Source organism: Abramis brama (genome assembly GCF_963993115.1).
Source record: "Abramis brama genome assembly, chromosome: 6".
In the NCBI taxonomy this organism is placed as follows: Eukaryota; Metazoa; Chordata; class Actinopteri; order Cypriniformes; family Leuciscidae; genus Abramis; species Abramis brama.
This window is the reverse complement of record NC_139968.1, coordinates 8,913,542-8,937,544: the sequence shown is the minus strand read 5'-3', so window position 1 is coordinate 8,937,544 and position 24,003 is coordinate 8,913,542. Positions and strand designations below refer to the sequence as shown.

Here is a 24,003-nt window from a genome sequence, read left to right as displayed (position 1 = left end):
TTAACTAAAAAAAGTTGGTTTAGGGTTTAGTTACCCTTTAATAATAAACTGGTAAACTTTATATTCATAAAACAACTCTGATGAACTGTAATAAAGTGTGCGCTGTTCATTACTGCCGTGACCAGTATCGATCCGGAGACTGTAAGCTGAATCAAGAACACAACAGTTGGTACAGATCCATCCTTGAGTAACAACTTTTTAGCAAGCCTGCTTTGTACGCACCCTTGTTCACAAAGCAGTCTGTTGTAAAATGATTTGCGCAAACATAAAGGCATTTAGGTAGATTGGGGGAGTAGCAAGTGTTATTGTTTAATGTCATATAATAAGCGTATAATAATATAAAAAAATAATAACACTGAAGGTTTTTCAATTAATATAGATTTTCTGGTAACAGACTTCACAGGGATTCATATGAGTAATAAATCCTGTATTTACATTTGGTCACTTTATGCAATATTTATGACTGGATATAAGTATAAGAGATAGAAAGCAATGCAATAATGTAAAGCAAGTGTTTTGAGACGCATAAATATGCAACCAGAGCAGAAGCAAAACTTTGGGGCAAAGACAGAATATTTTGCTGCCTGGCATTATCTTAAATATGTCTAAAAGATCAAACCATTATGCTGAATGGGAGAAATTATTGTCATGTCTCTTTGGGTTTTGGTTCCTGTTTTTTGGTTAATCTTTACGTTTTGTGATTCACTGTTCCGCTCATATGATCTTGTCTTATGATCTTTGGTTCAATGTTTTAATTGCTTTCAGGTGTATCTTGTTTGGTTATTAGTCGGTGTATATCAAAAAAGTCTCTCGTCTAGCTTTATTTGTCAACCTGCTGTTGTTGAGTTTCTTGTTTGTCAAGTCTTTGAGTATTTTTGTATACAGTATGTTCTATGGGGTAATAAACTGCACTTGGGTTCAATCAACTCACGTACAGTGGATTATGTGACAGAAAGTTAGACCAAAGATGAATCCAGCAGTCCAGATCATGTTAAGACTTTGATGATGTGGCTCTCAAAGACTGTTTTAGGCATGGTATAAATGAGCCAATACGCTCAGAGATACCTGGCAGGGGAGTAAATTGTTCACTAGCCCAAAATATGGACTATGCTCTGTTGGTGAGTAGTTCCTTATTTACTGTGGGAATTGTGGACGAGGCTATCCACAGTCCCATAGTATTTACCAAGCCAGAGTCTCCTCACGTCACGGTCACTCAAGATTCCCTTGAAAATAATTTTTTGGGGTCTAGCACTGAACTTACCAGCCATGACCTATTGTGATCCCAAGTCTGGTAGTCTCAGCACTTCTAAGTCTGGTGGTTTGGTGTGTGTGTGTGTGTGTGTGTGTGTGTGTGTGTGCCCCAATCTTTGTTTTGTTTAACATCGGGAACCACCCTTTTGATTAATTTCATGAAGTACTTATTTTTTATATAGCATTACACACTAAACAAAAAACATAAACATAAAAAAAATATATATATTTGATTGCTAAGTGCAGTGATTGACTAATCACAATCACATATTCTGTAAAAGCTGATCATTCAGCAGATGAACTGTGAGAGCCTGCTGAATCTCATTTTTACTTAAGTTATTTGAAAAGGGATGTGGTTTGTGGGCAGCTACACAACTGCTGGTGCGTGACAGAGCTGTGTGATGAAGGTAAAGGGTTCTTCACATGCAGAGGTGGACAGTAACAAAGTACATTTACTTGAGTACTGTACTTAAGTACACTTTTTGAGTATCTGTACTTTACTTGAGTATAATTTTTTCTGGAAACTTTTTACTTTAACTTCACTACATTTGAAAGATAAATATCGTACTTTTTACTCCACTACAATTCTGTCAAGGTCCTTGAGTAGAAAGTAACATCAGTCAGGGCATGATTTTGGTTGCAGGGGTTGCATTTTGGTTGGAAATGAAAGTCGGGTTGACGTCAGAACCCTGCATCTGATTGACATCAGAACCCGACGTCAGATTGACGTTGGATATTGTTTGAAAATGAAAGTCGGGTTGACGTCAGAACCCGACTGATGTTGGTTTCTGACGTCAACCCGATTTTCATTTTCAACCACAATACAACGTCTGTCCAACGTTGGAGATCAACGTCAATCTGACATTGGATTCTGACATAAACCTGATTTTCATTTTCAACGTTGGGTTTGGTTTTCTAAATGCAAATTTTGTCACTTTTTTGGAGCACACTTGCTTATAGATAACAGTAAAGCTAACATATTCATACTAAAAGCCCAAAAAATTTAAATAGGGCAATATTTGAGGGAACAGCCATTTGGGTGTCCGAAACCATTGTGGACGTTATTGAGTGCACTCATTCAATCTCACATTCAATCCCACTACTGGAACTGTGTTCTAGAAATAAATTTGATATTGATATGAGGTTAGGTATGCAGGCATAGATTCAGAGGCATACGGTAGCCTACTTACATACAACAATGCAACAAAACAATGCATTGACGTTTACTTTTTACTTTTGATACTTAAGTACTTTTAAAATCGAGTACTTCTGTACTTTTACTTAAGTAAAAATAGATCTTTACAACTTTTACTTGTAACGGAGTAATATTTGACCAGTAGTATCTATACTTTCACTCAAGTAAGGAAGTTGTGTACTTCGTCCACCTCTGTTCACATGCACACGAAACCATCAGACCTCACCGACATGTTTTAAAACTAGACAGACCATTTTAAGTACACTTAAGGAAAATGTTTGTCAGTAAACGGTTTGCTTCAATTCTGCTTATTTTGTGTGGTAAGACAGTTTTCTGTTGTTCAGTTTGAGTCTTTGCTGTTTCTTGTAAAAGGAACTTCATGCCACTCTTGTTCTCCAGGTGCGTTTATTGTTGCTGAGAAATATGAAATCAAGACAATATCAGTGATGAAGGGAGATTCTGTAACTTTACATACTGGTGTTAGTGATGTTAACAGAGATATACAGATACTATGGCTATTTGGACCTGAGAATCCAGACACTCTCATTGCTGAAATCTATAAGCTGAAAATCTTTATACATGGCAGTTATGAGGGACTTAAAGACAGATTGCAGATGGACCCACAGACTGGATCTCTCGTTATTGGGAACATCACAACCAGTCACTCGGGACTCTATACGGCACAGATTATGACAGATACAGTGACCATATATAAAAGATTCAGTGTCATCTTTTTTCTTATATACTGCAATTTATATATTAGACATGACCAATATGTATCAGGAAAATTTATTTGTAATCTGTTAAAAATATATATTTATAGAAATGTATTTTTAATCTATTTTTCCTGACATAATTCTGTTATTTTGAAGCACCGGTCCCATTGCCTGTCATTGAAAGCAGCTCACTGGTCAGTGAGTGTCAGATATCTGGTGAGTAATACAATTAAAAAGTCTGGATAGTTTTGCAATGTTTGCCATACAGTTTACTTTCATACTATTCATATTTTTGCCATTTATATGGTATGTGTTCTGTGCACAATATGCAAATCGTGACAATGGTGTAGCGTACCACTGCTGGAAATATTTGTCGGTAATTAATCACTACTGTTAACATATTTATTTTTTTATTTTTTTTTAAATATGAGGCAGTATTTTTAGCTTTTAATGTTTAATTGCTAAATAATAATTTTGTTATTTAGAGCTCTTTGTAATTTGCTGCCCCTCAACCCCTCCTTGAACTGCCACCTTACCGTGGTGGAGGGGTTTGAGTACCCGAACGACCCTAGGAGCTATGTTGTCTGGGGCTATATGCCCCTGGTAGAGTCTCCCAATGCAAACAGGTCCTAGGTGACGGGTCAGACTAAGAGCGGTTCAAAAACCCTTATGATGCCTATAAATTCGAGGACCATGACGTCGCCCGGCATGGCGCAGCCGGGGCCCCACCCTGCAGCCAGGCCCGGGGTTGGGGCTCGTATGCGAGCGCCTGGTGGTCGGGCCTCTCCCCATGGGGTCCGGCCGGGCTCAGCCCGAAGGAGCGACGTGGGGCCACCCTCCCTTGGACCCACCCTCCCTTGGACCCACCACCTGCAGGAGGGACCGTAAGGGGCCGGTGCTAAGTGGATCGGGCGGCAGTCGAAGGCGGGGGCCTAGACAACCCGATCCCTGGACGCGGAATCTAGCTCTAGGGACATGGAACGTCACCTCTCTGGCGGGGAAGGAGCCTGAGGTTGTGCGTGAGGTTCAGAGATTCCGACTAGAGATAGTTGGGATCACCTCTACGCACGGCTTGGGCTCTGGAACCACACTCCTCGAGAGAGAGGATGGACTCTTCACCACTCTGGAGTTGCCCATGGTGAGAGGCGGCGGGCTGGTGTGGGTTTGCTTATAGCCCCCCAGCTCAACCGCCATGTGTTGGAGTTCACCCCCGTGAACGAGAGGGTCGCTTCCCTGCGCCTTCGGGTCGGGGATAGGTCTCTCACTGTCGTTTGTGCCTACGGGCCAAACGGCAGTGCAGAGTACCCGGCCTTCTTGGGGTCTCTGGAAGGGGTGCTGGAAAGTGCTCCGACTGGGGACTCCGTCGTTCTACTGGGGGACTTCAATGCCCACGTGGGCAGTGACAGTGACACCTGGAGGGGTGTGATTGGGAGGAACGGCCCCCCTGATCTTAACCCGAGTGGTGTTCTGTTATTGGACTTCTGTGCTAGTTACAGCTTGTCCATAACGAACACCATGTTCAAGCATAAGCAGAGATGGGAGGTAACGAAGTACAAATACTTCGTTACTCAAGTAGATTTTTCAGATATTTTTACTTTACTTTACTATTTATTTTTGTGCCGACTTTTTACTTTTACTCCTTACATTTTAACATGAATATCGGTACTTTCTACTCCTTACATTTTAAAAAATTGGCTCGTTACTTAAGTTTCAAATAATTTCAGTGGAGTCGTTATTATTTTACAACATCATCAACCCTTCACAGGGAGTTTGATTGACAGGCGATTTGACCAATCATAATCCGCCATTTTGTCCGACAAAGAATAGAATAGAATCTAGAATCTGGCATTTATATAGCGCTTTCATATGTACTACTGTACACCCAAAGCGCTTTACAATCATATCAGGGGATCTCTCCTCAACCACCACCAGTGTGAGCATCCACTTGGATGATGCGACGGCAGCCACAGTACAACGGCGCCAGTGCGCTCACCACACACCAGATATAGGTGGAGAGAGGAGAGAGAGTCATAGACCCAATTCAGTGTAAGGGGATTATTAGGAGGCCATGATTGGTAAGGGCCAATGGTGGAATGTGGCCAGGACACCGGGGTTACACCCCTACTCTTTACGAGAAATGCCATGGGATTTTTTTTTTAATGACCACAGAGAGTCAGGACCTCGGTTTAACGTCTCATCCGAAGGACGGAATGAGTAGGAATGAGTAATAACTCTTCTGACAAAGCAGTCAGAAGAGTTAGTAGATTAACATTGGAGGATTTAAACTTGAGAAGCGAAGTGTACCGACGTCTTTTCGCGTAAAAACATCATTCCTTCTTATGTTCATTCATGTTTATTTGATGCTATACATTAACTAGAAGGAAGAGATGATCGGTTCACAAGCAGCTTTAACTGAGGCTCTACAGCGATCTGTCACGACACATTAAAGAGCCACAAAACGGTATTTATTGTTTAAATTTCTTTAAAAAATTATCAAATTTGAAAGGTGAGAATTTGTTTCATATAAAAAATAGCCTGGTCTGTCCTGTCTGTCAGCGCGTTGTCAGTGTCCTCTCTGCTCCGCGATGTATTTTTCACTGCGTGAGAACATGGTGTGGCGTTAGAGTGGCGTACGCTTGTCAGACATAGCAACAGTAACTAAAGGGAATGGAAGGGAATGGTTTGAGACCGTTCGCAAACCGGTCTTTGCGAACGGTCAGTTGAATGGGAATATACGTTGCACACTTGACCCATCACTACAAGACGACTCGACAGATTCGACATGTAGATTCCTTCAAATGTTAAGGGGAAGATTCAAAAAGAGAAACTGGGTCTATGAATTCTCACAGAATCACAACTGAATTCACAATTGAATTCATATCTTGCTACTCAGTCAGAATATTATTAACCTGGGGCTCGTTCTTTGTACGTTGCTTATTACATCTGAGATCAAATGACACATCCAAGATGATTTCATCGTGCGAATCATAATCCGGCTAATTGAGTTCTTCGAACACACCTGTTGTTTATGATTAGTATAGCTGGATTGAGTTATCTGAGATAACTGCGCGTTCATGCGCTGGCTTAAAAGGGGATATGTATCGATAGTAGAAACATTGATCAGCAACGCTGCTATTGGCTGTTCAGCGTGGCCAAAGAGCGCGCTCAGTTTTTCTCCTCGGCAGAGCAAGATAGTCGAAGTTTATTCGGAATTTTAATGTTTAATCAAAACGCCAGGGAACACCTCAAAGTCTGCAAAAGCCAGGAGAGAGGGCTGGCAAAAAGTAGCAGACAATTTAAATCCGTTAGAAGTGGCCATGTTATTTGTTTTTATCACTTATTAGCCTATATTTTTGTATTTTAATAATTGCATAATTACTTTGTTCATTGTAATGTCAGAGTCACCACACTAGAACATGGGAACAAATAAAAGTGAAGTACAAAAATATTCTACATAATGGTAATTTTTAGTTATATTATAGTCTCTTCTATAAAAGGCACTGTTAAATAAATGGTTGTCTGTTTATAAAAGCAACCAAGAAAAAGGCTGAAAAAAAGAAAAGATCTTAGTAGCCTACACTGTAAAATAATTTTTGCTGCTTTAAATTAAGGCCATATAGTCATTTCAGCTGTTAAATCTTGAGCAATGATGAATTGCTTTGACTTGTGGAAGTAAAAACTGATAAACTTATGTTAATGTAAAAATATTTATTGAAGAAGAGTTCAAAAAGAGTTATTGATCACATTTTTCCCAAGTGTAGTTCATTGTAATGACATTGTGTTTTCCTCTTTTGTGCACTTTTACATAACACACCAACACTTGTTAACTTAAGTGGACATTTTCTAACTTTCCAAAGGAAAGAAAGACTTTGTAATGTCCATTTGTTTCCATTGCACTGGACAGTGAATAAACCCTCTCAGATAACTGTCATATTGAGGAACTAGCCTACCTGCAAGTGCATAAATAACTTTACTTAATTTATACTTGTATGCTTTATGGCTGCAATATAAGTTGCAGGATTCCACATCTACAGAAAAGCCTACAGAAGAGTCTGCACAGACAGAGGAGACACAGGCCTACAGGTGGGCAGTGTATAGACAACTTTTCCTTTTTATTTGTTGCATGAGGCATGTGTCTAATATCTCTTGTTGCAGGCACTTGACCACTGGCTTTTCTTTACAAAGAACAGTTGAAATAAAACTCAAGGAACTAAGCATATTTGTCTTTTATTAAACATTTAATGAAAAGTGTTTTTTTTTTTTTTTTTTTTGGCAATGTTGTGTAATATGGCACATGCAACAATGTCACAGGCCCTGTCAGGTGTGCAACCCTCAGACTTTTCAGACACTGAAATCTTCCCTTTAGTTAGCCAAAGTTCATTTCATTGTGTGCCCTTGTCCTGGCTAGAGCTGCATTGTAACTGGTTTGGGTCAGGGAATGGGGTCATAAAACACCTGTCTGCAGGCAGGAACATGTCATAATCACCTATAAAAAAATGCAGTTCTGTTATGATCAGCATAAGTGTATGTAATACAGTGAGCTTGATATTTAATAGTGGAACTTTCCTTAATGTGTATAAATGTGAAAAAGTGAGTCATGCACAGATCCTGGCCATTTTGCTTTCACATGTGATATGGAAGATTTGTCAACTGCCTTTTGTTTTATTTGATATAATATTATTATTCATCTGGAATATTAAGAATCACAATAGTAACTGGGCTGCACATTTACCCCCTTTCTGTTCACATAATCCCCTTCATTGAGGCCTTGATGGCAGTCTATGGTCTAGCCTATAAGCCTGAGTGACATATACTGTAATCAGCATGCATGATTGCATGATCTTCATTAAAAAAAAATATTTAAATAGTCTAATAAATAGTATAGTCTAATAAATAAATAAATAAAAAACTGCTTAAAAAAACTGCTTTACAACATTGGGTCTAAAGTGGCTTGGAAATGCCACAAAAAAAACTAAAACTGTTTTTTAAACCTAAAGGCGCCAGGTAAACTCCGAATGACATGACAGACAGCACTTTCCATCAAGTTCTCCGCATCTCCAATAGTGTAAAGGAAAGAGCCACTCGCAAATAATCTTAGGGTACAGTTTGTGCTGTAGTTAAAGCCCGACTCCGACAAGTCGAAAATAAATGTGCGTTTCCAACAAATTAATAATGTAAACGACAATCTCACGAGTCACAAGAAAAAATATCTCAGAAAGTGCACTATCGCGCTGCGCTGGACTTCCCGTATCAGCTCCGCTTGTGAAGCCGGGATCTAATCCTGTTTACATGAAATAAGCCTGCTCCCAAGCAGGTTTAAGCTTGCGCACCTGTTGCTATGACAGCAAGTCCAGGATGAGCTTTGAAGAACCAAACAATCCAAGATCATGCCAAATCGTCAACAATCAAATCCAGCTAACTGAGTTAGCGACGTACGAAGAACGGGCCCCTGGAGTCTCAGTCTCTGTCACAATAATCATATAGGCTATGTGATGTTTTAGGCCAGGGATGGGCAACTTCGGTCCTGGAGGGCCACTGTCCTACAGAGTTTAGCTCCAACCCTGAAAAAAATCACCTGCCTGTAATTTTCTAGTAATCCTGAGGACCTTGATTAGCTTATTCAGGTGTGTTTGATTAGGGTTGAAACTAAACTCTGTAGGACAGTGGCCCTCCAGGACCGAAGTTGCCCATCCCTGTTTTAGGCCTATTGGCAGACATCCATTTAAAATGTAGGCAATGGCATATAAAGAACCTTTTTTCCATATCCACTTAAGTTTCTCAGCTTGCACTCTTGTAACATTTGTGTGGTCCAGGTAGCTTTGCATAAAAAAAATATGGTTATCATTCGCAAGGCTACTTTTACTTTTATACTTTAAGTAAATTTCCAAGCCTGTACTTTGTTACTTTTACTTGAGTAAAGAAGTTAAATCAGTACTTCTACTTTTACCAGAGTATTTTTTAACACAAGTATCTGTACTTCTACTTGAGTACGAGAAGTGCACATGGCACCAGGACACCCTAGGCCGAAGGTCGATGATCGACTTTGTGGTTGTTTCATCTGACCTCCGGCCGTATGTCTTGGACACTCGGGTGAAGAGAGGGGCGGAGCTGTCAACTGATCACCACCTGGTAGTGAGTTGGATCCCATGGCGGGGGAGGAAGCTGGACAGACTCGGCAGACCCAAACGTACTGTGAGGGTCTGTTGGGAACGTTTGGCCGAATCCCCTGTCAGAGAGATCTTCAACTCCCACCTCCGACAGAGCTTCGACCAGATCCCGAGGGAGTCTGGAGATATTGAGTCCGAGTGGACCATGTTCTCCACCTCCATTGTCAACGCGGCCACTCGGAGCTGTGGCCGTAAGGTCTCCGGTGCCTGTTGAGGCGGCAATCCCCGAAACCGGTGGTGGACACCGGAAGTAAGGGATGCCGTCAAGCTGAAGAAGGAGTCCTATCAGGCCTGGTTGGCTTGTGGGACTCCTGAGGCAGCTGACGGGTACCGACGGGCCAAGCGGACTGCAGCCCGGGTGGTTGTGGAGGCAAACACTTTGGCCTGGGAGGAGTTCGGTGAGGCCATGAAGAAGGACTATCGGTCAGCCTCGAAGAGATTCTGGCAAACCGTCCGGCGCCTCAGGAGGGGGAAGCAGTGCCCTATCAATGCTGTTTACAGTGGAGGTGGGCAGCTGTTGACCTCGACAGGGGATATCGCCAGACGGTGGAAGGAATACTTCGAGGATCTCCTCAATCCCGCCGTCACGTCTTCCATTGAGGAAGCAGAGGCTGAGGGCTCGGAGACGGACTCGTCCATCACCCAAGCTAGTCAAGAAACTTCTTGGTGGCAAGGCACCGAGGGTGGATGAGATCCGCCCTGAGTACCTCAAGTCTCTGGATGTTGAGGGGCTGTCTTGGCTGACACACCTCTGCAGCATCGCGTGGCAGTCGGGGACAGTACCTTTGGACTGGCAGACTGGGGTGGTGGTCCCTCTTTTTAAGAAGGGGGACCGGAGGGTGTGCTCCAACTATAGTGGGATCACACTTCTCAGCCTCCCCGGGAAAGTCTATGCCAGGGTACTGGAGAGGAGAATCCGGCCGATAGTAGAACCTCGGATTCAGGAGGAACAGTGTGGTTTTCGTCCCGGTTGTGGAACACTGGACCAGCTCTATACCCTCTACAGGGTGCTGGAGGGTTCATGGGAGTTTGCCCAACCAATCCACATGTGCTTTGTGGATTTGGAGAAGGCATTCGACTGTGTCCCTCGCGGCATCTTGTGGAGGGTGCTCTGGGAGTATGGGGTTCGGGGCCCTTTGCTAAGGGCTATCCGATCCCTGTACGACCAGAGCAGGAGCTTGGTTCGCATTGCCGGCAGTAAGTCAGACTTGTTCCCGGTGCATGTTGGACTTCCATTCCCTTTGTCATGGTGAAGAAGGAGCTGAGCCGCAAGGCGAAGCTCTCGATTTACCGGTCAATCTACGCTCCTACTCTCACCTATGGTCATGAGCTGTGGGTCATGACCGAATGGACAAGATCCCGGATACAGGCGGCCGAAATGAGCTTTCTCCGCAGGGTGGCTGGGCGATCCCTTAGAGATAGGGTGAGAAGTCTGGGCATCCCTGCTTAGACTGCTGCCCCCGCGACCCGGCCCCGGATAAGTGGAAGAAGATGGATGGATGGATGGATGTAATTTGCTGTTCACAAACTCCTATAGGATTGTGTTAAAGTTAACAGGGTCATGAACTGCACATGTTTCCTGGGGTGCATTTACGTATAATGTTAGTGTGATTTTTACATCAAAACTGTCACAATTTAGAAATAAAAGGCATTTTTCCTGATTTTATCCTCTGATTTGAACGCTCTGTTTGAAGGGGCATGTCTGCTGTGAGACTTCAGTGTAAACGCCCATTGCTGTGATTGGCTGACATCTTTGCATATAAAATAGCTAGTATTACATCTGGAACTCTCTCGAAAACTTTTAACATGTTTTTACTATTATAGTTATCAAGGTTAACTAATGTGAAAAGTATTATATTTAGATCGTGGCACGAAAGGTTGCAGTGATGAGCATTGTAGCAGATCACAGACATGTTGAGCGCATGAATGCAGTGATCTCGTCATTGCAACTCAATTTCTGCACACTAACGAATGCTTTCATCATAACTAAACTAACCTACATCCTTCATAGATGGATGCTGCTGTGATTTAGGTTAAAAACGCATAAATACCCTTGTGAAAAAAAAGTATACTTTATTGTATTTGAAATATATTCCCTTTTCAATAGTACATTGCAAATATACTAACAAAAATGGTACTATCTTTAAATATATTAAAAGTATTATAGAATCATGCTTTTACCTATTTTCACAAAACAAATTTTAACACACTTTAATATAATTGTACTTTAGTAAATTTTCTAAAAAATATATTTGAGAAAAAACCTGAGACCCATTTCAATAGTCCGTGCTCTCTGTCGGCATGTTGACGTTAGCAGATGAGATGCCATGAGAACGACATCTGACATCTCTCTCTTTTCATACAGATTACATAAACAGAGAATAACTGTTTTCGTTTTGAATGAGATAATTTAATAGCAGAGACTTAAATGTTTATAAAGATATATTGCTTATGCCTGTGTGACTAGTAGACATGCTCCAGAAAAAAAGTTCACGAAGAGACAGAAAGCATACCTTGTTTATTTTCTTTATTTTACCAAAGCACAAGGTTTTGTTTCGATTATAAGTGGACATATAAAAAAGTAGACATTTAAAAGTATTTTAAGTCTATTTTGCTGCTATGTGAAAAAATCCATCAAAATGCGCCGGCGCGTTTGTTGACCCCAGAGGATTAACTTTAGCCTAATAGGAAGGAACATAAATTGTGACTAAAAATATATGATCACTCACATCAAGACACTGCTGCAGTGATGGAGTCCATGCAGGAGGAGCAGCATTTGGCACTGCGTTGCTTTACAGCGCGAGCAGTGCTGTAGCAACCAGCAACACAACTACACCTACGTCTCATCCTAACCGCTGTACTAAAAACAGATAAAAATCTATGCTAACTTGAAGCTATCCTAACTGATGCAATACTATGCTACTAACTAACTATGCTTCAAACAATACTACACTAACTGCTAATTAACTACCTAGGCTACACGAAACAATCTAAATAAATATATAAATGCTATGCTAACTAGATGCTAATATACGGTATCCTGATCGTTTCCAATACTCGCAATTCCAACTCCTGACTTGCTACAGTGGTTTTGACGGAACAAGATGCTTTTATACCAGGTGCTGCCAAGGGCGTGGTGAGCTCATACCAAGGGTGTGGTGAGCTGGTGCCCTCTTATGTCACAGGGCACCACAACTTCCAATAGTAAAATTCAACTGCAGTAGCCACCGTTCAACCTGAAGAGGGCAGCACTCAGACGTTTTTACACCATATATTGTAGAATTAAAACACTTTATACCCAAATGTCAAAACATTTTCAATGAACAGCACTAATAAAGCCCCAGTCTTACAGATTAACTAAAAAAAGTTGTTTTAGGGTTTCGTTACCCTTTAATAATTAGGCCATATCACGTAAAATGTGTCAAAACACCAAATAAATATCTGGGCAATTCCTGTTTGAGCGGTCAGGTGTGTTAGTAGCATGTTGACTGAAAGTTATTTTGAGACTCAAAAGCAAGCTCACTTCTTCCACTAGTGTTGCAGTAATGTGCCACTGCTTGTTTTGGTCCAGACAGAGGCTTCTCCTGTGCAGTGAAGTGTTCAGCTGAAAATGGACCAGGAGTCTCTCTGTCGTGGTATAAAGGGAGAGAAAGACTGAATCAGACCAGCAGCCCTGAGCTCAACGTCAATCTCTCTCTCCCACTGGAGATAAAAGAGAGAAACAGTGATGTGTATCATTGTGTGGCCGCTAACCCAATCAGCAACAAGACAACGCAATTCAGCTTCCAGCAACACTGTCCACAATATACAGGTCAAGTTCAATTCCAGCACATTTATAATTTTATGTGTTTGCCAACAAAATAATGAATTACCCTTAATTGCTCTATTATAAATACAACTAAATCGACACTAAATGTACTTCATTGTGGTTTCATTGTGTGCAGTATTTATCAAATAAACATTACAAAATAATGATGAAATAAAAACATTTTTAAAAAATTATTCTATCTTAAGAGGGTTTTTAACTAGGTATTTGCTGGAAAACATTTGCCTCGAAACCTTTCAGAGATTGAGACAGGAAACTTACCCTTTGACAACTAGCTGCTCTCTTGATAATTATAACTCAAATACACTGATCAGCCACAACATTAAAGGAGAACTTTATGTTGTTTATCATAGGTGTTGAACTATCATAGGTTTAGTTACCTATGATCACGCGTGAACTCGACAATCGAAGAAACTTTATCGTTAAGAGGCTAAAAGCAGGTTTAAAACTTGCCCCATTGAAGTCAACAGGGTGCAAATTTTAAAAAGAGGATAACATGGTGTAGGCAACACCGATTTTTGTCGTTGTTCTCTGTACTGACAGCACTCCAAATTTACAAAAAAAATTAACTCACTGTTAAAATTGACCGGAGTTCTCCTTTAAAACCACTGACAGGTGAAGTGAATAACATTAATTATATGGCACACTGGCACCTGTGAAGGGGTGGGATATATTAGGCAGCAAGTGACCAGTCAATTGTCGAATTTCATGTGTTGGAAGCAGGAAAAATGGTAAAAGATCTGAGTGACTTTGACAAGTGATAAATAGTGATGGCTTGACGACTGGGTCAAATTATCTCGGCAAGTCTTGTGGGCTGTTTCAGCTATGCAGTGGTTAGTTACCAAAAGTGGTGGAAAAGTTACCAAAAGTTTCATGGGCGCCTAAAACTCACCTAACTAACCCTGAATACCTCTGAAGTAAACTAACCCTGAACACTCTGAAGTAAACTAACCCTGAACACTCTGAAGTAAACTAACCCTGAACACTCTGAAGTAAACTAACCCAGAACACTCTGAAGTAAACTAACCCTGAACACTCTGAAGTAAACTAACCCTGAACACTCTGAAGTAAACTAACCCAGAACACTCTGAAGTAAACTAACCCTGAACACTCTGAAGTAAACTAACCCAGAACACTCTGAAGTAAACTAACCCAGAACACTCTGAAGTAAACTAACCCAGAACACTCTGAAGTAAACTAACCCTGAACACTCTGAAGTAAACTAACCCTGAACACTCTGAAGTAAACTAACCCTGAACACTCTGAAGTAAACTAACCCTGAACACTCTGAAGTAAACTAACCCAGAACACTCTGAAGTAAACTAACCCAGAACACTCTGAAGTAAACTAACCCTGAACACTCTGAAGTAAACTAACCCTGAACACTCTGAAGTAAACTAACCCAGAACACTCTGAAGTAAACTAACCCTGAACACTCTGAAGTAAACTAACCCAGAACACTCTGAAGTAAACTAACCCTGAACACTCTGAAGTAAACTAACCCTGAACACTCTGAAATAAACTAACCCTGAACACTCTGAAGTAAACTAACCCAGAACACTCTGAAGTAAACTAACCCAGAACACTCTGAAGTAAACTAACCCTGAACACTCTGAAGTAAACTAACCCTGAACACTCTGAAATAAACTAACCCTGAACACTCTGAAGTAAACTAACCCTGAACACTCTGAAGTAAACTAACCCAGAACACTCTGAAGTAAACTAACCCTGAACACTCTGAAGTAAACTAACCCTGAACACTCTGAAATAAACTAACCCTGACCCCACAGGCGCACCACCTTCGGTCAGACGGTCCTGTCTGTCTGAGATGGGAACCTGTGGAATAGTCTTCCTCTAACACTGAGAGAATGCCCTACATTGTAAGATCAGATGACTAGCTACCATAAAGTTATTTCTCCTGATTATGTTGTGGCCAATTCTTGATCTTTGGTTCAAGTCTTCAAAGTCTGGTTCAGGTCTCAGGAGAAATAACTTTATTGAGCAGTTCAATAAAGGAGATGGTAGCTAGTCATCTGATCTTACAATGGTCTGCATTTGGGTCTTATACCTCATTTTACGTAATTTATTGTCCACTTTGGTATCCAATTAGCATTCATATAGTTATCTTTTTCTCTTTGCTCCTCCTTATCACTTCACCACGATTAGAAACACCTGCATTAATGTCCAATTTCTATTGGTGGCCATACTGGTAAAAAAACTTTTCTGATAATGACTTTGCATATGGTTCTTTGGGTACTTTTCCATCTCTAGTCTTATTCTACCTTTCACCCAGTTTTTCTGTCTTGTCCTCACATGACTCCTATCCTCACATGCACTTTTGACATGTCCTGTGTTTCCCATCATGCTTGTTTTCTCTTTCTCCCATAGTTGTAGGCCTCCCTTATCCTAGGCCTAGTTCCTTCGATGTTTGTATCATGCATTTGGACTCATGTGTGAGACAGATGAAATTCTCCAACATGCACAGCTAGCCGTGGATTATCCGTGACATAACTGACTTCTGAATGTCGTGACTGACCAATCATTTTAAGAAAGCTGTGTAATAAAGACAAATAAAACTGAGTATCATCAGCTATCAGTGTATTTTTTCCAATACCTCACTTTCGAACCCCACTCTGGTATAAAATAAGGAAGTTGATGGGATGTACTATATCCTCCTAACATTTGAGGGAAAAGATACTTTCTATATGTGTTCTAATGATCTAATGGTGTGATTGCAGGGGTCGTTTAGGGTTATGAGAAGAACAGAGGAACAGTCTCCAGAATAATCAACAGCCACGCAGACGAGAGGAGATCTTCCAGGATTAATGAAGAACCTTGACCAACTTATGACACTTAACATTGTGTCAATGTCAATGATAAACTATATACATACATTTATTTAGGTTTTAAGGATGCGAGTGAGTGAATTCAGACACTGAGTGCGCAGGTGTTTGCATAGTTTGTGCTTGCTGTTTAAAAATAATTTGAAGCTTAACAAACTGGCAGCTCCAATAGTAAAGAAGAGATTTATCTAGAACTCTGTCATGGAAACTATGCCCTAGTGGGAAAAAGTATATTTTATTGTATTTGAAATATATTCCCTTTTTCAATAGTACTCTGCCAATATACTAACAAACGTTTTACTATCTTTAAATAATATTATTAAAAGTATATTAGCATCATGCTTTTACCTATTTTCACAATACAACTTTCAACACACTTTAAAATAATTGTATTTAGTATATTTTCTAAAAATATATTTTAGAAAAATATATTTGAAGTGAAAATTCTGTTTATTTTTTAAAAGTGTATTTATTTGCACTTTATTAGAAATATATTTTAGGTATATTTTAACTGTGCTGAAAATTATCATTGTAATACATTGAAATAATACCTTCAAAATACATTATAGTATACAATGTGCATTTGTTATTGAAGACAAAGTGTGGAATTTGTAGTATTTGGAATAAGCCACAGGTATTACTGAGCATATACTTTTTACTCAATATAATACACTTGTGGTATATTTCTTGTAAGTATTGAAGACACTGCAATGAATGAGTAATGTACTTGTAACACAAATAATTTAAAGCACGCTTTATATCTAATCCATCCATCCATCCATCCATCTTCATCCGCTTATCCGGGGCCGGGTCGCGGGGGCAGCAGTCTAAGCAGGGATGCCCAGACTTCCCTCTCCCTAGACACTTCCTCCAGCTCTTCCGGGGGGACACCGAGGCGTTCCCAGGCCAGCCGGGAGACATAGTCCCTCCAGCGTGTCCTAGGTCTTCCCCGGGGTCTCCTCCCGGTGGGACATGCCCGGAACACCTTCCCAGGAAGGCGTCCAGGAGGCATCCGGAACAGATGCCCGAGCCACCTCAGCTGACCCCTCTCGATGTGGAGAAGCAGCGGCTCTACTCTGAGCTCCTCCCGAGTGACCGAGCTTCTCACCCTATCTCTAAGGGATCGCCCAGCCACCCTGCGGAGAAAGCTCATTTCGGCCGCCTGTATCCGGGATCTTGTCCTTTCGGTCATGACCCACAGCTCATGACCATAGGTGAGAGTAGGAACGTAGATTGACCGGTAAATCGAGAGCTTCGCCTTGCGGCTCAGCTCCTTCTTCACCACGACAGACCGGTACATCGACCGCATTACTGCAGAAGCTGCACCGATCCGCCTGTCAATCTCTCGTTCCATCCTTCCCTCACTCGTGAACAAGACCTCAAGATACTTGAACTCCTCCACTTGAGGCAGGAACTCTCCACCAACCTGAAGCGGGCAAACCACCCTTTTCCGACTGAGAACCATGGCCTCGGATTTGGAGGTGCTGATTCTCATCCCAGCCGCTTCACACTCGGCTGCAAACCGTCCCAGTGCATGCTGAAGGTCTTGGTCTGATGGGGCCAGCACGACAACATCATCCGCAAAGAGCAGAGATGAAATCGTGTGGTCCCCAAACCTGACCCCCTCCGGCCCCTGGCTGCGCCTAGAAATTCTGTCTATAAAAATTATGAACAGAACCGGCGACAAAGGGCAGCCCTGCCGGAGTCCAACATGCACCGGGAACAAGTCTGACTTACTGCCGGCAATGCGAACCAAGCTCCTGCTCTGGTCGTACAGGGATCGGATAGCCCTTAGCAAAGGGTCCCGAACCCCATACTCCCAGAGCACCCTCCACAGGATGCCGCGATCAATCATATCTAATCAAGCATGTAATTAGTCCCTACACAGGCATATAGGCCTACTTAAAGTATACTTGAAGGTGTTCCAGTTTAGCACACAAAAGTTTACTTAATACACTTAAAATTATGCTTTACTACAATTTAATTACAACTAAAATATACTTTGTACAAATTTAGTTGTTTCAAAATAGCACACATCAAGTTAATTAATCATTAACACACTTGAAGTATACTTAGCATATGTTTTTTCACCAGGGTGTATAAACCTTAATTTAACAATTTAATAATCAATTAAAAATGAATTTATACCTGTATGATAGCCACATTGGACCAGCGGTTTGGAAAATGGATGGATGGATGATTCAGCTGTGGACGCCATCTTCTGGTCAGACGCAGGAATTATTCGGCGTGTGACACTCACAGTGCATTATGGGTATTATCTGCTTTGTCCCAATTCAAAGACTGCATTCTGTAGCAAATTATCTCAAAAGGGAAATATTAATAATTAATCATAACTCTTTATAATTATAAATATTTGGATCATTTAAGAATTAACTTGATGAAGCTGAATATTACAATCAATTAATCTTTTCACCCAGCGATCGCTCAGTATTGATCGTCTATCAACTCTCACAAAAGATATTTTTCCTGGTCACAGCAAAATAACTCTTAGCATGTAACTTTGTTAAAGGGACATTGATTTACAAGCAGGGACCAGAAACGTGTGAAATATGCACAAAAGTTTTATTTAACTAAATCACAAAGACATAACAACAAAATGTGTAAAAAGTGAAGTGCTGTGAATACTTTCCGGATGCACTGTATAGCATTTACTCAGTACATTCATCTGTAAATATAAAATTCATACAAACACCTTTAAATAAAAAAAAATAAAAAAATAAAAATTATAATAAAAAAAACTAATGTGAAACATGAAAGGGACAAACACACACAGACACACACACACTGATCATATTTTCTATATGAGGATTTATTACACTCATTTGTCTGATATTATTTCAATGACAGAAGTTCAACTGTAATAATAATAATAATGTGATAAAGAGAAAATAAAAGACTCTACAACATCTCACTGTTGCTGATTTATCAAGCAGCTCAAAGTATTATGGGTAAAATCTCTCTACGGTCTATTCTGATGCATCAACACAGTTTCACTGATGATCCAAACCAAACATAAAACCCAGGATAGAGTGGCTGAGTGAATGTGGTCTGGACTGTGTGGATGAGGCTCATTGTGTCAGAGACGCTGTAGAAGGACAGAGTTCCTGCACTGTGATCCACACACACTCCTATTCTACGGCTGATGGATTTTACAGGGAGTTTAGTCTCCATCTTATTATGTCTGAATGAGTAACTGGAGGGAGAGCAGTACAAACTCCAGGACTGACCATTCCCTCCAAACACACACTCATTACCCCATCCCTTCCTGCTGATGCTCTTATATGACACTGATATACACACACCATTATTCCCACTCCACTCAATCTCCCAGTAACAGCGTCCACACACACTCTCTCTACACAACACCTGCAGATATCCATCAAATCTGTCTGGATGATCAGGATACGGCTGGACTGTGCCAATGTAAGTAATCACTCTGTTCCTCTCAGACAGACTGAGGCGTTTATTCACTGTTTTCAGATCCAGAGTGAGCTGATGGGAATCTGATGGAGAGAAAACACATCAGAATCAGGAATTATAAATCTGTCTGATCTTTTAATGTATCTGAACTCTTCATAACTTAAAGGAGACATATCATGGTTTTAAATCGTTCATTTTTACATATAAATCATACATTTGTAGTCTATATAAAGCGGAACTGCAATGCTTGGGTCTGAATTCCTCATTATTATAGCTTCACAGGCCCCTTTTCTACCCCTTTTCTGATGTGTGTCTGAGAGCAACTGGTTTTGGTGCGGTCTCTTTAAATACAATTGAGACACTTCATACCCCGCCCACACTCGGTTCAACTCCACCCCGTTCGGCCATTTTTGTAGTTTGATAGCAGAGATACGATTATCTAGCGGCACAGAAACATTTTATTCACACGTTATTAACAAAATGTCAACAATGGAAGACTTGTCCAGCCAGCCTTACATGTTCGAGCCAGAGTCGGAGCAGGAGCGAGATGAAAATGAAGACGACGAACCTGTAGAACAACGTCTTCATATGGATGTATCGCAATGGTGTGTTACTGTATTTACACATGAAACTTTGGTCTTCCGACCTTTTACCACCATGTCGATTTATTTTGATTAATATGTGCGAGGGAGAGAGAGCAAGGCAACGTCTAGTTTGGAGACGGTGAAGTCTTGTTTACACTTTCGCCTGGCTCCGAAGAGAGAGAGTGAGCGCGCGCGCGACCGGGTCTCTCTCTCTGCTCGTTCTTTCAGTTAAACGTGCGCCCTGTCACAAGCGCAGCAGTTCATCTACATTAGACGGTGTAATGAAGCGTGTGGGTTACTACATCCAACAACCGAACATTTTAACTTACCCTCTCGTAACTTCTGCATCCTTTAGCTTGGACTACAAAATTGCAGCGAGAAATAAAAATGGCGGATTGCTCGAAGTGTTGGGCCGGAAGTCGATGTCCTTATTTGGCAGTTCCGCTGCAAATACTGTGACGTAATAGTTCAAAAAACGTCATAGAGAACAGAAAAATCGGAACAGGTTGAAAAATATGACCAAAACAGAATATAAAGATATCAACGAAGCACCTGAAGAGAATAATTTAAACTTTTCTGTACTTCTAAACACTCCAAATATACAACAAAATGCATTTAAGGGCTAAAAAAGTGGATTTAGCATGATATGTCCCCTTTAATATTCAGTGTGTCAGCAGTGTCTCAGTACAGCTGATAATCGTTTAAATTATCAATTATTAAACTCATAAATCATGATTTATTTCACCTTCAGCAGGAAGAACATGAACACACTCAGTGAGTTTGTCTGCTCGTTTTCTTAGTCACTTACATTGTAGGAAGTCATTCCTGGTTCTGGGATTAATGTTGGTGAATGTGACTGTGGAAATAAACAGACATGAAAAGATAAAATTCATCCATCTCTACAGATTTCTAATGTGATGTTCTTCATGATATTAGACGATGTTGGACTCATTTTGTCACGTGAACCTGTCATGTTCTGTGATTGGGCATACGTCAGTGCTGACGTATGCGTGACGTGACAACAGGAAGATAACATTGAGCTGAGACACATGTATGCGGCTGCGTCATGTTAATAAATAAAGTCTAGTAAAAGACAATCCACTGTCTCCTTATATATTCATGAGAAGATAGGAACACTTCACACATTTCTGAGAGCAAATGTATCTCCAGGGGCCTCATTTATAAAACACATATGTTGCATTTTATCATAAATTCCATGAATTTCATCCTACATCAATATATATAAATATGCTTGTCCATGATGATGAGTGCCAAACCTCTGAACCATCCAGGGATTTTTGTGGCTGCTCTGTAGGTGAAGTTGATGCACTTGTTCACTATGGACTTGAATTTTAGCTGAACTGTGATGCATTTACGAACATTACGAAAAATGACTGTCCATATGGATGTTTTATAAATTATAGTAACATTCCTTAAATTGTTGAACATTCACATTCAGGATCATTCTACGCACGTGTTTATAAACGAGGCCCAGGACTTTACCTCTGTCAGAGATCTTCTTGAGCTCCTCTTTGCAGAAATCCTCCAGTTTGACTTTCAGCTGACGGACTGATTCTCTCACGCCATCAAAAGAGGAGAGAGAACTGAAGGGAACGTCATTTACATCTGTAGATTCAGGAGGTGCTGAGAGAGACTGGAAACTCTACAGAAAACAGAAATCAAAACTCATCAGCTCCACACTTCACTCATTAACCTGCACTACTATCAGATCTGTGCAGCTCTTGTTGACTTGATTTATCTTCAGTAATTCAGCTCAATCCAGCACTTTCACACAATCAGAGACTTTCTTATAATATTCATTATGTGGCATTAATGATACAAATTCTAGTGTTTGCCACTTTAGCACACTTTTAAAATATACTTATTATGGAAATAATATACATAAAGTTATACTCAAGTTTATAAAGTATACTCATGTTTTTGTACACTTAATTGAATGTTATTTGCAATTATATGAATGTATTATAATTAAAATTTACATTAAATGCAAGTAGCTGAACTTTCAGAGTGTTTTTCAGTCACTTAAGTAGGATTTAATTACATCTTTAAATTCTACCATCTTTGAAATATGGTTAAAGTTAGTCCACTATTATCCTGTTCTTCTAGATCTCTGTTACCTGGAGGAAATGGATGTGATGCTGTGTGTGTGAAAGCTGTTCCAGCTCAGCGTCTCTCCTCCTCAGATCATTGATCTCCTGCTTCAGTCGTTTTAGTCGTCCTTCAGCTCGACTCACTCCAGACTTTTCCTGATCTCTGATCCACTGCGTCGCCTCAGAGCGGCTTCTCTCAATGGAGCGGATGTGCTCAGTAAAGATCCTCTCACTGTCCTCCACTGCTGTCTGTGCAGAGCGCTGTTACACACATCACAATCACACAGTGAGTTCAGTGGGATTGTAGGAGGAGAGTCCTAACTGAGGCTTCACAAACTTCTCTTCTTCTCCAGACTCACCTTATGAGACGCCACAGCCTCTCTCAGCTGCTGAAGATCTTTCTCTCTCTGCTGGATTCTCTGACGGAGCTTTATCTGAGTCTGCTTCAGCTGAGTCTAAAGGTCAAAACAATAACAGGTGTCACATAATAAATAAATGTCACATAAGACTAAAGATTATGAACGAATATGAAGCCAAAGTGTCAGCATTATTTCATTTACTTTTACTTGTTAGTGGCCTTTTATGTGATTAACATTATATTATCTGCAAGTCCCATTTTTAAAGATTTGAGATTTGAAGAACACTACAAGTGCACTTTCAGTACAATTAAGCTGACTTTGTTTAGATTACTTTTTCTCTCTTTGAGGTTAAAACTGTGAATGTGTGATTAAAATAGATGAGACGTTATTTTACATTTTAATGTCATATTTTACATTCCACAAAAGAAAGTCAAACAGTTTTAGATCGGTATGACGGTGAGTAAATGAAGACAGAATTTAATTTTTGCTTGAACAATCACTTTAAGTTCATACCTGTTTCTCAGTCCTCTGTGCTGCTGCTGATACAGTTTTGTGTTTTTTATGTTCATAATCCTTGCACAGCACACAAATGCACTGTTGATCAGTGATACAGTACATTTCTAGCTCTTTATCATGTTTACGGCAGATCATGTCCTGCAGTCGTCCAGTGGCATCAATCACTTTGTGTGGCTTACGTGAGTGATATTCCTCATGAGGGTCAAAATGAGTTTGACAGTAAGATTCCTGACACACCAGACAGGACTTGACGGCTTTGTATTTTCTTCCAGTACAGACGTCACACTCCACATCTCCGGCTCCAGCGTAACAGTCAGCAGGAAGTTTAGTCTTCTTCAGTTTCTCCACCAGTTCAGCCAGAATGGTGTTTTTACCTAAAGCAGGTCTTGGACTGAAGGTCTGTCTGCACTGAGGGCAGCTGTAGACTCTCTTCTCATCCTCCTGATCCCAGCAGCCTGTAATACAGATCTTACAGTAACTGTGTCCACAGTGGATAGTCACTGGTTCCTTCAGAAGATCCAGACACACTGGACACATGAACTCATCCTGAGAAAATCTGGCCTCTGCCATTTTACTGCATGAATGCAGAGAGACACAAACACACAACAGCTCAACAATACTTTAGTTTCTGTTTCCCTGAACTGAGTCTGCTTCTATGTTTGAGTGACGTGTGTAAAACAGGTGTGTCTGTAAAGCAGCTTCCTTATTACTGGTCAAGGAGAGGCACTTTCCAGGGCTGTGTTTAAGGTCCACTTTTTTATGCCCCTCCCTTACTAACTTTCCTCTGTCTTGTTTAAAATGATACATCATTGCTTACATTGCAGGAGTGCCCACTACTGGCAGAACCCTAGATGGGTTTAAATGTTACACATTAAGCCCGTGATCACTTCTGGGTAAATCAAGTTTGAGCACTGCAAGTTGTCACAATTGTGTTGCATTGTGGTCTGTGGATCTGCCTGAAGTGTACAGTATGAGTGGACTTGTTGCCTCTGTC

General features: G+C 40.7%; 2 protein-coding genes across 2 annotated transcripts; one reads left to right on the top strand and one right to left on the bottom strand.

The window, feature by feature from the left end:
• Nucleotides 1-1,601: 1,601 nt before the first annotated feature.
• Nucleotides 1,602-13,267, top strand: LOC311085843 (uncharacterized protein; the record flags this gene model as incomplete). The annotated part of the gene is made up of 3 exons (XM_084118463.1): nucleotides 1,602-1,632; nucleotides 2,846-3,169; nucleotides 12,901-13,267. The coding sequence occupies 3 exons, from the start codon at nucleotides 1,602-1,604 to the stop codon at nucleotides 13,191-13,193; spliced, it is 648 nt and encodes a 215-aa protein (XP_083974589.1). The 3' UTR covers nucleotides 13,194-13,267.
• A 5,665-nt stretch (nucleotides 13,268-18,932) lies between these two features.
• LOC311085549 (tripartite motif-containing protein 16-like) lies at nucleotides 18,933-23,579 on the bottom strand (the record flags this gene model as incomplete). Its single annotated transcript, XM_084118042.1, has 6 exons — nucleotides 18,933-19,522; nucleotides 20,832-20,879; nucleotides 21,527-21,686; nucleotides 22,162-22,395; nucleotides 22,494-22,589; nucleotides 23,007-23,579. The coding sequence occupies 6 exons, from the start codon at nucleotides 23,577-23,579 to the stop codon at nucleotides 18,999-19,001; spliced, it is 1,635 nt and encodes a 544-aa protein (XP_083974168.1). The 3' UTR covers nucleotides 18,933-18,998.
• Nucleotides 23,580-24,003: the final 424 nt, after the last annotated feature.